The 19604-nt window shown below is 35.6% G+C and overlaps 1 protein-coding gene across 5 annotated transcripts in view; it reads left to right on the top strand.

Moving 5' to 3' along the window:
- The window catches only part of LOC145988779 (uncharacterized), a 361818-nt gene extending 344748 nt beyond the window's left edge, over positions 1–17070 (top strand). For all 5 annotated transcript variants that reach the window (XM_083123957.1, XM_083123960.1, XM_083123958.1 and 2 more), the window contains 7 exons: positions 1253–1482; positions 2651–2835; positions 3942–4044; positions 4362–4523; positions 7795–7982; positions 10339–10547; positions 14828–17070. In XM_083123957.1, coding sequence (XP_082980083.1) covers positions 1253–1482; positions 2651–2835; positions 3942–4044; positions 4362–4523; positions 7795–7982; positions 10339–10547; positions 14828–14976 — 1226 coding nt within the window. In that variant the 3' untranslated portion in view covers positions 14977–17070. The remainder of the gene's footprint in view (positions 1–1252; positions 1483–2650; positions 2836–3941; positions 4045–4361; positions 4524–7794; positions 7983–10338; positions 10548–14827) is intronic.
- The last annotated feature ends 2534 nt before the right edge of the window (positions 17071–19604 follow it).

The raw sequence follows: 19604 nt of genomic DNA, 5'->3' as shown, positions 1-19604 counted from the left end.
TTCCTGTTGGTTTGCCGATTGATGTTCAGTGCTGCTGTTACATCACAGTGTGTATAGATGTGCCTCAGCTTGAGCTGTTGGTGGTTCAGCATCATAATTGAACCTAGTCCACAACTTTATAACTTGCAGAAGCGATTGTTTTCGCATAGTAACTTGGTTTTGTGACTGTTTTGCAAATTTATGGAACAAGAAGCAGAAGTAAGGCCTGGAAGCATGTTGCAAAGAAACAACGGATCAAACTATTCCACTTTTGCTGGAGGAGCAGTGACTGGAAGTGTGGCAAAACCACCTACAGGGTTCTCTGCATTATTCCGCTTTTGTTCGTCATGCTGTAGAGCAGAACCAGAAAACAAGGAGTGTACATTTCAAGAGGTACCTACCTTCCATGTAGAAGATTCTGTGGAGAATGATAAAGAAGGTAAAAGAAATGCACCCTTGGCTTGTGAAGCAGATGAAAGTGATATCCGTAATCCAGTAGTTAATGTAGTGGACTGTGAAGTCATAGAGCTTCATTTCAAATCCTGCATGAGGCACAGATGGTTGTATTTCTTTACTCATTCAATCCAGAAAAAATAATTTTGTCTTATTATAATAAGATAATTATCGTTGTTATAAATTAGTTTCACATTTTACCCATAAGGAATGATGAATGTCTTTTTTTGCATGCTTTTTGATATGGATACTATCATTCAAATTTGAATTATTCAGTTAATGCCTAAGTGAAGTGCAATCTGCGTTGCAGTCTGGAAACTTTGCCAGTTTTAAGGGTGACAGACGGTGAGAGCTTTTCCTTCCCATTTGAAATGCCCACTCTTCCATAAATCCACTTTCAATATTAATATTGCAGTATTTTCATCTTTGGATGAAACAAGGATAGAAGAAAAATATGTCTGGCACCCCCCACACCTACCCACTTTGATTTTCCGATCTGTGAGAACAACAATGTACATTGTTGTTCTCACAACATATGTTGTACATAAGATAATATGCCCATCATATACAGCACTTCAAGTGGAAAATGTTAACTAGTGGATGCTCCAATGGTTTAACATGATGACAATGAGACAACTGGGGTTCCGGGAATTTTGCTAACTGTGTAAATACCACCTTCTGCATCACCCCTTACTTCAAGTACTGAAATGTGATAACGAAAAAGCATTGACATATTAATCTGTAGTACTGTAAAAATCTTTATATATAATTTATCTAATTTATCCATGTACATTAAATCAATGCTTCCTTCTATTTTCAGATGAAGTCAGCTTCCTCACAGAAGCATCTACCACGGCTGCACCAGCACCATCTGTCAGCCCTGCAAAAAGCTCCACCCCTTCCCCTGTGATCGCTCACAACAGAAGTGGATGTGGCAGCGTAACAAGTGTTCCTAATTCAGATTGGTCAGGAGGTGGTGGACAAGAGGAAGAAGTAGATAGACTTGTAGCAATTCACCATCATCGTCCCAGCTTCTCATCATCGCTTGGTGTAAGTAGTTCAGTAAGTTCATTATAATAGCCAGATATCAGCTAATTTACACACCTGTGGTGAACATAACATAATGTATATACCGATGCAAAATATGTTATGATGCATTTTTAAAGTTGGATTGCTATAGAACTATGTATTTCTAGATGTAGATATATTGAATTCGCATAAATTCCTGCTATTGTTTAACAGTACTGATAAAACACAAACTTCACAGTACATAATATTCTCAACACGTTTTGCGATTGAGTAATGTATTCCAGCAGTAATTGGAGGAAGAAAAGTTAATTTAAATTCAACTTGATGGCAGTAGGCAGGGTAGTGTGTTTAATTTTATAATTTTTGTTTGAGAGGCTTGGAGAATGTCACATTTAAGTATTGAAAACCACTTTCAAGTGTATATATTTTTAATGATACACATTTTATACAGTACAGGAATGTATATATGTATGTGTGTGCACAGTAATGCCATTATGTATTGAATATTGTCCGATTTGCATGTAAATTTAAAAGTAAATAGATAAAATACACAATAGAATTCAACTGATGGTATCGGATTATGGGTAGAAGTTGCTAATTTTTAGAAGTATGTATGCATTTACCAGTGGTGTAGTCTGAAAATTTTACCTGGTTTATACTGCAACAATTCTTATTCATTGTACATATGTATTATATATCAATTAGATATAATAGAAATAAAACATCAATGCAGTGATGCAAGTAAAACAGAAATCTGACAACTTCAAATTTTCCGGCAAGGTAAACCAGATAAATACCGCCACTGGTATTTACATCAAAACTTTGAATTTGTATGTATCTCATGATATCAAATTATAGCATCAAGCATCCATTGCTGCAAATGTTGATATCTCATCAATAAGATGATTATAGTTGTAGCATTATTTCCTTGTGGACTGATATATATCCTTGTGGTTGTATATCTCCATGTAGCTTCTGTTAGAAGAGGCTTCAAAGACTCAACTTTACCATGGAAAGTAAGATGAAATAAATCTCTCTTAACTTAGAGAATACTGACTATTTTACTAAATAAGTTTTATGAAGCCAATAAGACAGGAGGGTGTGTGTGTGTGTGTGTGTGTGTGTGTGTGTGTGTTTGTGTTTGAATGTGTTTTGATGATGCTTCAACAAGTATTTTCTTGTTTTACAGCCTCGTAGTGATTCCATGGCTAGTGTTTATTCTGGAGCTGGAGAGGGTCGTTATGGAACTGTTGCTGTGAGAGGAGAGGTGGAATTTGGCTTGCAGTACAACTACAAACAAAGCTCATTAGAAATCCACATAAAGCAATGCAAGGATCTCGCCCCAGTAGACAGTAAACGAAATCGTTCTGATCCGTAAGTTTTCACTGAATATTCATTTATGTATAATACTTTTCTTTCTTTGAGGGTTGTGTTGGTATTCCCTCATGATGACTAAACATAAAATACTTGTGTCTCAGTATTGTATTTTTACTGGGGTGGGTGGGTGAAGGAGTCGAACCAATCTTTAGAAAGTATCATTGTTACAACCTAGTTAGATTTCTGATAGTAAATCAGATATTCAGGGTCCAAAAGTCTGTGTGTGTATTCTTTTACATCCAGTTGCATTAAGATACAGTCAAATCTCTATAGTGTGTATTCCTTTTTGGCAGGCACATTGGGTAATGGTAAATTGAGGAGCAATACATGGGACAAGGTTGATTTATTCAGGCATTAAGTTGTAGGAATTTCAGCATGTTTTTCAATAAGTCCCTAATAAAAGTAATTTTCTGGTGACCATTCTGTATTAAAAAAGTTGGTGTTACCTCCAGGCTCTAGTTTTGATGAAATACACTCTGTATAGCACATGGACTCTGTTAAGTTGTTATTTCCTATAGATCCACCACAACATTTGAAATCCTGACATGGAAGCAGTGTCACCAGTTACATCACGAGGGACCCTGGAGTTCATATATTTTCTGGCAGAGAATTTCCATAAAAATCAGTTGTATTTTAGTAGGATTCTTCAGCTAAATTTGAGACTTACAATCTGCAATTTCTTGTATTTCTATTTTTGTCATTTTATCTTGCAATTCTGACAATTTTGGCTAATTACTACAATGAGGATTTTTATATGAAATTGATGAAGGGACTCCAAAGGAAGACCCATGCTCAGGTCAGGATGCGAACCGTGGAACTTTGAAAGTTGATGTCTTAATGGGCTTGGTCACCAACCCGGCTGATTGACAATTTGTTATTAAATAACAATTTGTTATTAAATTTTCAATTGATTTAAATTTCAATTATTGACTGTGCACTAGTATTAACTGGAAATGTTTAAATGATAAATAGAAATGCAAGCAAGTTTCCAGTAACTATTCGAGCCATACTTAAAAAAGAAATGTCCATGTGTGAAATGATGTACTTACTTTATTGGAACTGGCATATATGTTTTTTTACACAATTATTATTTTATTTTTCAGGTATGTTAAAGTGTACCTGTTGCCGGATAAGTCAAAAAGTGGTAAGAGAAAAACTAAAGTGAAGAAGCACACATTGAACCCAGTATTTGAAGAAACTCTAAAGGTATGTTTTGATGTTTGTTGATTAATATTTTCTCCATTATTTTCTCTACCATATGTTGTGAAAATTTAAAATCCATTTGTGTATCACGTCCTCATTAACAGTGAACTGAACCAAAGGAATAATTTACTTGAAGTCCATAATTATTTTGTGGGTAATTCGGAGTTGTTCAGTTCTAAATGAAGCAGGGATAGAATACTCAGTGACTGAATAGAGGGGGCTGAGTATGCTAGGAAATAATTAACTTTTAATGAATGATAGTTTTTTTTGTTTTTTGTAAATAAATAAATTGTATATGTAACATGTGTTTATAATTTTAGTTCCATATTACTCTTCATGGTTTGGAGACAAGAACTTTGTGGCTCACGGTGTGGCACAGTGACATGTTTGGCCGCAATGATTTCTTGGGGGAAGTAATGATGGCACTTGAGAATAAAGTATTTGATGACCCTACACCCAAGTGGTATCCTCTACAAGAAAGGGTGAGTTCAATTTTTATTTGGACATATCCTGCTGCAATGTGAAAATGGGTCCATATACTGTTTAACATAATTTTGAATCATTGCCATAATGAATTATCTATTTGTTGTGCTACAACAGTAAGCTGAATTTCAGTATTTTTATTAGCAAGGACTATTCATCTTGAAAAATCAACGTGTATGTATGACATTTCAGAAAAATACAGTAAAGTCTTTCTAATCTCTCTCTGTTTGTAAGGTTACCATACTGGTATCAATTGTGTTTTGAAGTGACTGCACGAGCATGAGTAAATGAGATAATGTGATACTAATGATGGTGTTTTATAAGTTAAATATCATATGTTTTGTCTCTTATTTATTTTTAATACAATACAATGCAATACAGTACAGTACAGTAAACGAAAGTGTTTTATGCCCTCTGATTAATCTGGCACCCATCTCTGCAAGGAATGACTGAAGTAGCAAGAGTCCAATGTTAACCTCTTGCTTACTAGAAACACAGCACTTTGTAAATATAATTTTTTGTTACTCATAACTTTTCAGAGCAGTTAATTTACGACCAATCAAATTATCATTTCTTATGTGAGCTACACAAAATATTAGAACACCAATATTTAATGATCAGCTGCTTTCCGGTAATAGAAGATTGATAAATATCAATCTTTGGCAATTTACTTTTCAAAGTAACTTGAGTTACAATCAGGCTCAAAATGGAAATTTTCACAAAAATGCAATGCTTTACTTTTGTTAACATTGTGTTGCCTTTATTGTATCTGATTATTACAGGAATGAGATTAACAAGTAGTGAAATGATACGCTGTATTAAAATTAATATCATAATCGTTAATATTAAAAGATTTACACAAACATCAAATAATGCAAAATACGTTCATTGGACACGAGGCTTTTGGAATTTTCTTCTTTTTGAAATTTTAACAGGTGGAAAATATGAATGGTAATCAGATCACCCAAAAGTGGAAAAAAGAAAAAAAGAATTAATCTTATACCGGGTGGTCCATTTATAATGATAGTGTGGAATATCCCATGCAGAATGCATCCAATCGGAAATTGCACAGAAAAGAAGTTTGATACTATTGAGGGGGTAAGTCAATGCCGCAAAAATTTCGTCGCCACCACCCACCCCTTAGGGCGGGGGGTAAATGTGAAATTTCAAATGGAACACCCCCATTCTTTTTACATATTTGGATTCCGTGTTGAAAAAGAAGTATTTTTTGTTCGAAAAATTTTGTGAAAAAATTGCAACCTTCGAACATTTATAAACATTTGGTACTTTCAGTTTCATTTTGTTCCCTTTATGTAATCAGTTTTGGTTTCCGTTGAGAACATTGCAAAAACTAATTTTATTCAAAAAAATGTGTGCAAAGAATTCAGCAAAATAAATTGTTTGCAACTTATGTTTTTGTGTAACAATAAATAATATTAATTTGTTCCAACTCTGGATTCAAGGAACAATTTCATATGAACAGTAAAATTAAGTATGTTACTACAAATTACTTATTACTTACACAAATAAATGTTTAAAGGAGCAAATGTTCAAAATGATGACCGTTCTCTTCAATGCATTTCAAACACGGTGTCTGAAGCTCCACACTGTTCGTCCCAAAACGTCAGGAGTGATAGAGGCACAAGCATCAATAATTCGTTGCCGCATGTTTTCTTGGCATTGTTGGAACTTTATGGTAGCACTTTTCTTTAAGTAGTCCCCAAAGGCAGAAATCAGGCGACGTGAGATTGGGTGAACGAGCTGGCCAAGAAACGGGTCCTCTCCCATCCTATCCATCGACCAGGAAACTTTGTGTCCAACATGGCTCAAGCCTGAATGGAGTAGTGAGCTGGACAACCATCATGTTGATACCACATGTTGCAGCGCTGGTGCAGTGGCAATTCTTCTAACAACCCTGGCAGAATATTTAACAAAAACTCTGTGTACTTTTGTCCATTTAATGATACCTCAAATGATAACTAATTTGTAGTAACATATTTAATTTTGTTGTTCATATGAAATTCTTCCTTGAAACCAAGGAGTTGGAACAAATTAATATTATTTATTGTGACACAAAAACATAAATTGCAAACAATTTTCTTTTGCCGAATTCTTTGCACACATTTTTTGAATAAAATTCATTTTTGCAATGTTCTCAACGGAAACCAAAACTGTTATCACATAAAGGGAACAAAATGAAACTGAAACTACCAAATGTTTATAAATGTTCGAAGGTTGCAATTTTTTCACAAAATTTTTCGAACAAAAAATACTTCTTTTTCAACACGGAATCCAAATATGTAAAAAGAATGGGGGTGTTCCAATTGAAATTTCACATTTACCCCACCTGCCTAAGGGGTGGGTGGTGGTGACGAAATTTTTGCGGCATTGACTTACCCCCTCAATAGTATCAAACTTTTTCTGTGCAATTTTTCGATTGGATGCATTCTGCATGGGATATTCCATACTATCATTATAAATGGAGCACCCGGTATATCCTCCATCATACTCTGATAAGCCTCCTCAAGGCACACACTTCCATGAACAGGGGAAATGCTATAATATGTATTATTAAAGTGTATTAACAATTTAGTTCACATTGGAAAGGAAACTGTAGTGAAATATCTTTTAAAAAAGAAGCAAACTGGAAGGGTCCATTGTCATTTCTGAGACAGAATGGACAGAATGGGAGGGTTCCAGATATTCATGAACCAGAATGCTATTCCGGACTGCTCCAGTCCATTTCGGTTCCTGGTTACAAATCACAGTTGATTTGCTGAAAAAGAAACTTGGTTACAGTTGCTTTATTCAGATTATGTGTCGGTTGTTTTTCTTTAGTGATGATCATCTGAATTAACAATAATTTTCATTACATTATATTGTACTTCATATGTATAATTATCAAAATATAGAAGTAAGAAAATTCAAAGCAGACCTTCATAGTTGAAAACAAATGTACTATAATACAAACCATTTGCTTGAAGTTTAAAATTTTATTTCTAATTTTTGACAAACTATTATTTTGTTCATTACTGTTAAAACATACAAAAAGTAACTATGTTACTTGTAACTGTGTAACTAGTAGTTCATTACTTTTAAACACTGATTAATATTTCTTCTGTTCTATTATTATTACTGATATGATATTGCTGAAATATTAAATTTCCAGTAGGAATCACTAAAGGTATTGGCACATATCAAAATGTGAAGTTAGGACCTGGTTTTAACATGCATTGTTAAACGATTAAATGATGTCTTTCTTTTGTGCAGACTGAGCCTTTTGATGACCTTCTTAGTTACAAAGGTGACATCATAATAGGCCTAAAATTTGTGCCTCCTGACATGAGTGTGCAGAAGAAGGGGAAGCGATCCAAAGGAGCTCTGCATGTTCTTGTGAAGGAGGCCAAGAACCTGACTGCTGTGAAGGCAAACGGAACCTCTGATCCTTTCTGTAAAAGGTGAGTTTCTGTAAAAACTGACCATCTTTGTATTCATATGCCTGTGTAGGTACTGGATATTAAGGGCAGCTTAAGGGCCAGGCGACTCCCTCCGGTGCCATCCTTGGGAGGGCACCAAATGGGGACGTCCCCCGTGATTAGTGCATAAACCTTATTTCTGATTACATATATTTGTTTGTTTTTATTTTTAAGTCCACTTTATGCACAGAAAGGCTAACCGAGATTGAACCTACAGTTTAAAGTGGGATTTGAACCACTGTGTGCCTCTACCAGATGTGTGGCTATTTGTTTTAAAAACAGTTGCATTTATTGTTGACAAGAATTACTTACTGCATAACATAATAGCCTATGTATATTGCAAAATCATGTAGCAATTTAAGCTAAGAGACTATTGTTATTTTGATGTCATTATGTAGGCATTAAATAAATGCAGTAAGTAATTCTTATCTTTTAAAAAAGAAGCAAACTGGAAGGGTCCAACATCTCTTCCCCACAATCCTACCTAGAGGTGTGGAGATCTTCAACCGGTAATGGGGTAACGTGTGGTCAGCACGTCAAACCCACAGCCATTGTAGTGGCCACGGTGGCTCAAGTCGGTAACGCGTCTGACTACCATGCTAAAGGTCCCGGGTTCGATCCCCGGCCGGTTCAAATCCGGGAACTTTTCTAACCATGGAAGCGGCCCCGGCGCCCACCCAGCGTCGAATAACATGGGTACCTGGGGGAAACCCTGGGGGGTAAAGGCGGTCAGGTGGGTGATGCTGATCACATCACCCCCACTCACGACCGGATCAAGAAAGTGTGGGGCGTTACCCCCACACCCCCTATATGCCTTCATGGCATGGTGCTAAGCACAGGGGAGCACTTTACCTTTACCTTTTTTATAATAACCCATGGCTCAACAGCCCTTGAAGGACCTAGGCCGATCTCCCGACTGCCAGTCTCTTCCCCACAATCCTACCTAGAGGTGTGGAGATCTTCAACCGGTAATGGGGTAACGTGTGGTCAGCACGTCAAACCCACAGCCATTGTAGGAGATTTCCGAGCCCAGGTTATGCTACTCACTCGTAGCCCCCAATTTCCTCATGATGGAGGTTTACCACCGGCCCTATACACAGGCCAAGAACCCAGGCAGACTCGAACCCATGCTGTGTCCCACAGTCGGGAGCCCAAAGCACTGCATCTTAGACCGTACTTCCACGAGGAGGACTAAATAAACACATACCTACAATAAATGTGTTCCCTAACATTAAAGTTAAAAGTATTTTAAAAAATAAGGCAATTTTTCCCATCGTAAAAACTGCAAATACCGCATATAATATGATCACATTTTTTTATTTTTTATTGGAGGAAGGTGGAAAGTAGGGATGTGGCCAAAAATCTACCTTGCCAAGGTAAACATTTTATCTTGAGTCGCCCCTGTGGATATTGGTAGTACTGCGGCAGCTTATCATTAGTTCTGGGTTAATTGCTATTAGCACAATTCTCATTAAATATGAGAAGATGTACAAACTTTCATGAATTTAAATTTTTTTGCATCAAGTCCAAGCTAGATTGAATGTACAAGACACGTACTGAATGCTGTTAACAGTTTTCTGAAAACTATTTATATTACATCATGATCATTAATGTTCCTACTGAGTGATGTGGTTATGTGAACATGAAATAATTTATTGATTTTAGTACTTAATTAAATGTAGTAGGTATAATATTTGCAAAACTAATGATATCAAAGACAGACTGTATAAATTTGTTTCTCGTTACTTAAGCTCAAACCAACATGGTTTTATTCCTGGTAGCTCTTGTCTTACAAACCTATTGGTTTTTCTCTCACATGCTATGAAATGTATTTAAAATAATTCACAATTAGATGTAATATACTTTCATCTGGCCAAAGCCTTTGATACTGTTAGTCACCGTCTTTTGATTCACAAATTATGCAATAGAATCAACATTCATGGCAAATTTCTAACCCTTCTCACAGATTGCCTTAGCGATCGCCAACAACGTGTCGTTCTTCCAGGAACCGTATCTAACTTTTTTCCTGTCCTCTGGAGTTCCACAGGGTAGTGTTCTAGGACCTCTCTTATTCATATTATTCATGGATAACCTTGCTGACCATCTCACAGCTCCCTCTAGCAATTACCTTCTTTTCGCAGATGACTGTAAAATTTTCAGAGAAATCTCCACTTCAGACGATACTCATCTTCTTCAGAATGACATAACAACATTTACTTCCTGGTGTCTAACATGGGACCTTACATTACATCCTGAAAAGTGTTAATGTTAATTATCATATTCTGCTTCATTCTAATCTTTGTTTGATTGTAGTAACATGTTTGAAATGTCTTTGTAGCTATCTACTGCCAGATAAAGGAAGAAGCTCCAAACAGAAGACTTCAGTGTCCCGGAAGACTTGCCACCCTGTGTGGAATTACACGTTTGTGTATGATGATGTGAGCCTTCAAGAGTTGTCCGAGCGTGGCTTGGAGCTGACTGTGTGGGACCATGACAGGCTGGGAAGCAATGAATTCCTTGGAGGTTTAAGGTTTAATTTAGGGTCAGGTGAGAAGAATTTAACAATAATATGTCAAGTATTTTAAAAATGTTATTAGAGTCATATTGATACAGAAACATTTTTACAGTTTAAATCTGGGATTACCCCACTCCAAACCCCCAAAATAAAATTTGGAGATAAATTTAAATTTTGTTCACTGTTTTACATGTCAAACAGCCCATTTCATGTTATTTCAAGTGATGAGGTTTCACAAACTTTACAATAGAGTTGATAGAAGACACAATATGATGAGTTGTGTTACATGATGGCTGATAATGTCACAGATGCCAAATCTTATGTTTTAATCAAAGTTTTATCTTCTATCAACCCTGATGGGTCTGATGATATGGACAAGAAATTTGTGAAACATCACAATTTGTAATAAGAAATATTGTTATTTTTATAATATGAAGGGCTCGGATATTAAACATGGTAAGTGACATTTTGGTCATTTTGGAGTTACAATGTGCATCGTATAGTCCATCGTAAATGGAGTCGAATCGTACTCGAAGTGTTTCGTTTCATCAACAAATGACAGAACTAGATGTGTTGAAAGTTATGGTATCTACCACTTGTTTTATAAAGTATGGTAAGTAGCAAAGATGGCGGCGAAACGGTTGTTACTGAATTGAAGCGTGTCTCGGAAAGTTCGCGAATATTGAGGCAACAGCAAAAATGAGAACAAGTTAGAAAGTGTATATGATTCCCATAATGACCCGGAATATGTGCCACCGATTAAGAATGAGGGGAATGAAGAGGTTGCCAATCAAAAGTGCGACTAAAACTGTGCATGGCCACGTACATTCTATTTCATGAAAAACGTGTTATCTACTGTAGATACCATTGTTTACATGCAGCAGTGCTCATAATGGCAGTTTCGAATTAAATTTTACTCTCGTGCCTGGATGTGAACTAGGATCTATTAGAGAAGCACATACTTTTCTTCTACTAGGTATAAATAACTGTAGTCACATAGAAATTCGTTTGATTTTTAATTGGGTATGTGCATTTAAGGCTGCTTTAAAATACCATGCCTTACAAGGAACATCAAAAATGTATTACACTTAAGGAATATGTAATTTGATCTGAATCATATCAATTATTTGGAACAGTTTAGTTTTTTATAAAATATTTATTTCATAAATCTGTAATGGGCATTTTAAAAGTTATAATATTTTTATGGTGGACCTAAAAACATATTTGTAATTTAATTAACTTTCGTATTTATGATATGTGTGACTTTGATGAAAGCAAATTATTTTATTGTTTATATTGCAAATATGTCTTCTTCTTGGTTCGAAATTATATCTATTTGAATCCATATGAGCTAAATATCAGTGAAAACTATTAAAAACTTAAGCCCTGTGTACATTTGAAATCATTCTTTACAAACATGTCAAGTTAAAGGAAAATACAACAGAAAGTTACAAGGTCATAATTGTGTCTTCATTGATTTCCTTTATTTTACTTCGCATCTTGTGTCACTTTTGGCTTATTTGCAAAGATGGAGATGAGTGACGATATGATGAAATTGATGAATAAGCACTCAAAAACATCCATGCCCAGGCTGGGATTCGAACCCGGGACCCCTGGCATCGTAGCACGATTTCCTAACCACTCTGACACGGGGACCGCTAATTGTTATCTTGAGAGAGATTTAAATGGCCTTTTCGAAAAAATTGTTTTTCGAATTCCGAAAATGAAATTTTTCGATTTTCTGTTTTTCTATAAAAAAAAATATTGTTTTTCATTTATCGAAAAAAGTTTCCTTCTTTGCTTTCTTGTTTTTCAAAAATAATTATCTTTCTTGTTTTCAGATTTTTTTTCGAAAAAAGAGGCCATCCCTATTTTATGTATAAATTGCTTATTGATTCACAAAAATCTAATATTGCCATTGTATGCAATTTGGATAGTCTACGTAACACAGCTTTGTATCAAGAGAGGCTTGTGAATCGCATTCTGCTTGGCATGCTGAGGTAATAAATAGAGCCTCTGTGTGTGTGATATAGATATGTGAAGCTGAAAAGCCGCTCATATATAAACATTTTATATTGATCTCCATATAGATATAAGGAAGTTATTTTTAATCACAAGCATTCAGAACTTACTTTTTTAAATACTAACGTAATAAAACGATGAAATTTACTTTTCTAATGGTGTTTATTTCAGTCATAGACATAGGCAAGCAAGAACTTGTTATAACAAGTAGCTCAGGTTATTGTTTATTGAATAAAATTATTATTATTAAAGGCACAAATTGTTATGGTTGCTATAAAAAATCTAATGTCTAAATATTATTATTGAACTGACATCACAAGTTAGCTTGAATAAAGCGGTATGTGATCACTCATTTTGATAATATCGTTGCATGTAAAGCATGGCAACTACAACAATTCCTTGAACAACCCTCAAACAAATCGCATGTAGAACCACCGAAAAAAGTAATTCGGATGAAATATCACGTTTGTATGATAGTTAACATACAAGTGAATCATATTTGCTGTAATCATTTAGAAATTTATTTTAATTTGTAAATCAGATTTTTTTGAAACATCATCTTTCAATATCTCGAGACCTTTATTTTGTCACTTACCATGTTTTACACCCGAGCTCTTCATATTAAACAGTGACCCCCCCCCCTGGAATAAGGTGTCACAAGTTGAATCTTTGTCCATTTTTTTTCTTACCTTACCTTACCTTGGTGTATGTGTGGCATGTTTCAGTCTTCACATGATGTAGTTGTAAAGCATTCTTATTGTTTCTTGTCTCAGTTTCTGCTTGTTAATGAGAGTGTGTTGGATTTAATTTGTTCTTATTGTTCTAATGTATTATAATGCTTGGTGTGCTTTAGTATATTGGTCCAGCATTCAATTATCTCTTTTTTGAGGGAACCTCTCCTTTATTCATGATGGATGTGGTAAATGCAGTTTTAAGTGTATTAACTACATGAAGTTTCATGTTGCACAATTCTCACCAATCCACCCTTAGTGAGCCTTCAAAATTAATCTGAAAGAAACTATCCAATTGTGCAACGTGGAAACATGAAACTTCATGTAGGTAATATTCTCCTTTATTCTCTTGAATATCCTTTTTGTTATTATATTGCATGTCTCTTTAACAAAATGTTCAGTAATAGAGATTGCTTGGGCTAATAATTCAACTTGAAGGAACCAGATTGTAAGATTGATTCTTACTTCATTTAACTATACTTGGTTGAACTGAAGTAGAAGCAGGTACATGATATATACAATATACATACTAGGAATGGGACAAATTAATCGGTACTGTATCAGTATCGGCAAATCAGTGTATCAGTAAAATTACCGATCAGATATATATACATAAATATAATATAATTTAGTGCAAAATTCTACTATTTTATTATAATTTTTATGGAAAATCTCCATGCTCTGCTTTTTGGTAGCATGAAGGCATATGGGGTGATGTGGAGGTTGAGCTCCACATATTGTTGATCTCAGCTATAGTTGGGATGATGTGATCAGCATCATGCCTGGTTACCTTTACCCCCAGGGTTGCCCCTAGGTACCCATTGATGCAAGGCTGGGTGGGCCTCAGAGCTGCACAGAAACGGAAATGACTTGAAAATTTCCTGGTCCAGATCACCTGCCCCGGGATTCAAACCCGGATCTGCCACGTGGTAGCAATGTTGATTACACTTCATTTTCTTGAATAGCAAGTGCAGTTTAACGCTTAGAATGTGGTTATTCATATGTTAGAGTACCCAAATTGGTCTGGAAATTTATTTTAAAATTACCTGGAAATGTTTTGAGACTTTGTTTTGCCAAAATGAGTGAGAAACCTGTCATCTGACTTGAACCCTTTTACTAACTAAAATCTAACATCTGACTAAACTCTTCTTTTGTGTAATAGCACAAAACGGTAGCCATTGTTAAACGGCAAATCAAGCACTGCATGCTGCTGGCACCTTGTGGTATGGTTCTTAACTTTAAATAGCAGGTAAATAATCTTGCTATGTCCTGTGGATGGGAATTCAATAGGAAATCTTCTTTTTTGACTTTCCATCATTTATAGATAGTGAGTAGATCTAGTATTTGAACAATTCACCAGCCAGGTTAAATCGGAGATAGCTTCCAACGTTTTGAGTGCATACATTGCTCTGATGATGCCAGGAAAGCTACAATTCCTACTTTAGATCTAGGATGTTCCAGTCTGCCATCTAAAAGTGTGAAACTCTTCAAGGTTATTACTTATGTACTTCAGGAACAGTTAGATTTTAGTATTAAATATGAATTTGTTTTTATTTTAGGAAAACACTATGGCAAGTCCGTTGATTGGATGGATGCAACAGGAAAAGAACTTTCATTGTGGCAAAGTATGCTGGAGAGACCCAACTTTTGGGTCGAAGGCTGCCTAACCCTCAGACCTTCATTAGAACACAGGACAGCAACCTCCTAGCGAAAGCCAGCAGTTTTAACTAATAAAGATTGTTTATTGTAAGGTTTTTCTAACATAAAAATCTTGGATAAACTGTCAAAAAGAAGACTGCAGAGCTTAAAAATGTGTTTTCCTGTCAAGCAATATTAACGAACCAGCTCAGAAGGGGCAACAATGTTCCTAGTAGTAATTGTCAGTCTGTGATGTGTGAATGCCTGCAACAGGTAGTGAGGAAGTGATATCTGGTGGTGTGCATTGTGTGCGAATCTCCACGTAGTCAGGACTCTGGCAGTTATTTAAAGCTCATAGTTCTGCAAGCATCTTAACTTGCAAAGAACCGGGACAATACAGAGAATTGTGCATGTGTCATGTGCAAATGAAGTGAATAACTGTGCATGATGATGCATTACGAAATACATAAGGGCCATTAAAAGTGCCATGGATAGCATGTGAGTGAGTGTTTAAAAGGTGTCTTATTTTTACCTGCTTTTTTAAAGATAGATACATGTGCAAAATGTCTTGTAAGTTTCGCAGCTCTTATTACAAAAAAGTTATTGCGGATCATTTCTGCACATGATGTGGTGCTGAATTTGCATGATAGAAATGAATTCTGATATTTAAAAAAAAAAAAATGAATTAATGATCGTAAAATTATCCATAAAATTATACTAATCAGTGTATAAATAAGAACATACATTCAAATTTAAAGTAAGAAAGGTTTAATTGGTTATTTTTGCAATCATTTTACTTTAGAATTATAAATGAGGCAGGCCTCCAATTCACACTATAATCATAAGCTCTTTTTTGAAGGCATGTACTTGTCTCAATACAAATCATAAAATTTTGTGTTGGTTTTGTTCAGTTCTTGTTGGATCACAGACAGCACACACTGAGCATGAGTAGCTAAATATATTTGAGCACTGAAGAGCATATCTGTAGCACAGATATTTCCATTTTTAATACATAAACTTTTTATCATCAATTTTTCATTATTCTAGATTATAGTACTTGGTTGTAAAATAAATAATTATTTTGCTCGGTAATTACAGTCACTTTGTGATTTTCACATTTCTTGAAATTTAAACTTGTTCGGTTGTAATCCAATTGCAGGATCAAAAATTTCATACCACTTTCTATTTTTTATGCATTTTTTGCCTATGTTCCCATTACATTGTAAGCTGCTTTCACTCATTTCATTAATTTCAAAACCTAACATCAGGAGAGTGAAAACATTAGTAAAATTTACATTTTTAGGTTTAAATTATTTTAACACATGTGCTTACAATTTGCAGTTGTACACAAAAACTCTATATGTTTAGTGTCTGTCTGTCTTTCAGTTGTTGTAGTTGTGAAATCTTATTGGAATACTGTTGGTTCCTTTTTTAAATTATTCTGTTAAATTAATAGATTTATTCAGTATATGAATCAAAAGGAGCAATTAAACATTTTCCTTGAAATGCCAAAAACAAATTCGTGAATAATTATTGGTTCAAATGTAATAAACAAGTAAACTATATATATACACAAGGAAAAACACAATCTTACCAGGTACATATCATGTAGATCATAATTTTACTGAAGTTGTAATGCTATCAAAATGAAGAAATCAAAACCTTCAGTTTTCTGAAGAAAAAGAGACAGACCACTTTCGCACAGTGCCTTCAGGGTGAAGCAAATTTGCAACCAGACTTTTCCCATTGAACATGATATTTGAGTATCAGTACATGCCTTTGACAGTGTAATTTTTATAAGGAAAAATAAGGATATATTTATGAATATTCCTGTATAAATATGTTATACGTGAAGCTGCAAAGAAATAATTTGATGCTGAAGGTCTTTTTTTGTGTGTGTGAAGAATGCTAATTGAGCTTGCTTTATGAATTTAACTATTAAGTTTAGGGAGAATGTACATCAATTGTAGAGAGTAACATTATTTCTGTAAATAAAACTCATGGAGGGTTTTTGCACTTGATTTTTAAAAATCATGTCATTAAGCTATGTGCCAATGTAATGCCTTCCACTCATCCATAAACAAATACTTTTTTCTGTCTTTTTTTATATAAGAAATGTTGATCTCTTTGTAAATAGTCATTATATTTTCTTGAAAATGAAAAATTGTGTTTTATTATTGCCTCATTCATCATTCTGCTTCACTACAGTGAAAAATTATGAAAACCAAATGGTGGAAAATATAAATATTTTTTAAGGTGATTGAATTGGACTTGTTGCAATGAAAATCACTACTAGTAATGTAGCACTGTGCAAGTTTGTGTATCTAATACTTGAAAAATACTTATATACGTAGAGCACCAAACTAGAATATTTTATGTCAAAATCATCACCCTTGCTGACTTGTTTCCAGTGCATGACTCAAGGAGTCCTAGATTCGAATCCTGCTTAATTCATGTGTGTGTTTGTCTTGTCACCTATTTCGTCAGCATTTTTCACAATCTGGAGAGGTAAGAAAAGCATTAAAAAAATAGAAAGGTAATAAGAGCAACCATATTTTTTTCCTGGCTAGTCCTAATTTTTAGCTTAGAAACTCCTAGAAAGTAGGTAACACCCACTATAACATCTATATTGTTCTTGTTTATTTAGGTTCACTTCAAATTGAAAAAAAAAATTTAGGCATTTTTTTACAATTGCTTTGACATATATATTCATCTAGTAGTAGAAAATTACATAGAGATAGTTTCTTCTGGGAATATTTTCCAGTATGTTTATGCTGTTTCACCTAAATGTTAAGGGGTCATCATTGCTCTGTGGTTCCACATGGGCAGGGTCTGTGAAATGACTTTTCATTGCGTGATGCTATTACCTAGCTTTCTAGACCAGACACAGCTAACACTTATTTGCAAGTAGCTGTTCCATCATGCTGTTAGGTCAACACAGAAATTTTTGAAGCTCTCACCTGTGATTGAACCTGCAACTGGTTCCACCAAAGATGAGGGTGCCAACAGGGGTGGAAAATGGTCAGTAAAATCACTAAAAGTCAGTTTTTCAGTATAGTCTGTAATTTGTCAGCATTTTTAAAAAAAACGTCAGTATTTGTTTGTGCAACTACTATTTGTGATTTTTTCTTTTAAAAGTTGGTAACTCCTCTACAACTTTACAGTGAGGTTAAATTTTTTTAAAAAAAATTCAAGTAAAGTAAGGCATAATTTTTACCATTTCTCCTACCAGTGATACCAGTGATACTAGGACTCTGTGTAATGAGTCACATCTAGTTTCGGGAGTGGAATTCACTTCCATATTGCCCCCAGTTTTCCTCATGTTGGGACAGCACCCAGAAAGTTTGGACCACCTATCGGGGATCAAACCTTGAACCTGACGTACCAAAGACAAGACCCATCATATATTCAGTTTTGTACACACAAATAAGATTAACTTTAGGAACTTGGATGTGTGTATAAAATTTCTTGTATATCATCATCATTCTTGAAGAGTACAATCAGAAGACTTAAGCCTGCCCTATAGAATAGTGATTAACGCGGTCACATTGCACTAAAGGGTGCTGGATTCGATTTTGGTATAAACTACAGAAGGTCGTTTCATGTCCATGGTAACAAAGTTAGATCCCATCTCACCTTAAGAAAAACCATGACGCCACGAGCGGTGGTGCTCCACGTGATACCCCTGTCTTGCAGCAATGGCCCTGCAGCGGAGTCTCCATTGGAGGAGACTGCGTTGAAGAACACATTGGCCCAAATGATCATATTCCTCCTGACAAGCTTTCCAAAGACCCTCAATTTTGCCGGGCCGTCTGCTTCCCAAGGCTCGTTTCAACAACGGAAACCCACAAAAATCCATGAAAGAGGCATCGGGGGATTTCACAAGGATGTCTGTAAAGGGGATTGCATGAATGCCCGTTTCAGGTGCCATCCGATCCATGTATGCCTGCGTGGACTTTGCCGTATGACTGGAAGCCTTGTCCTGGTGGATGACAATACGAGATGTGTCGCTGCCATAGAGAGAAGGAATATAATGTATGTAAAATGGCTCCAAAATATTTGTCTGATAATAGGTTGCATTTATTTTAGTGTTTTTTCTACTCTGCGCAGTGGAAGTTTGCCATTATGGCAGTAACCACCAACAACCATGAACCCGCGTGGAAAACTTTCAGCACATTCACGCAACCTCTCAGATCGACCTCTTGCATCACGTGGACGATAGGAGATGGCCCTTTTTTACCTCATCCCGACAGATACACCCATGCTTCATCCAGGGACACCACATACTTCCAGCGGTTCCCTGCCAGATGGCATTCGTAGAGCTTCCAACTGTTGGTCTTCCTCTCTTGGACATGTGAGGCACGCAACTTATGAACCTGAGCCTTGTGCTTCCGCACAAGTTGTAAATCTTGGGCTATGATGCGATTTACAGTTGCAGGGAAACATTGCACTGCTTGTGCAATCACTCTTTGCGTTGCAGGGTTTTCACATCGCACCAAGGATCTCACTTTCCGCACAATATCGGAGGAACGCTTGGGCTTCCGATATGTCCGAGGCCCACTTTGACTGGTTCCAGCAACAGATACAGTGCAAGCTCTATGGCGATTCAACACTGCATTGATGCCCTTCTTTGACACATGGGATGCTTTCATGTGGCACTGTTTAATTATCTGGCTATAGCTATAACCAACGTCGGAA

The sequence above is a fragment of the Lepisma saccharinum genome, chromosome 6, assembly GCF_977018435.1.
Source record: "Lepisma saccharinum chromosome 6, izLepSacc3.1, whole genome shotgun sequence".
Lineage (NCBI taxonomy): Eukaryota > Metazoa > Arthropoda > Insecta > Zygentoma > Lepismatidae > Lepisma > Lepisma saccharinum.
Note: the sequence above shows the minus strand (reverse complement) of the source record. Positions and strands in the feature narration are given on the sequence as shown.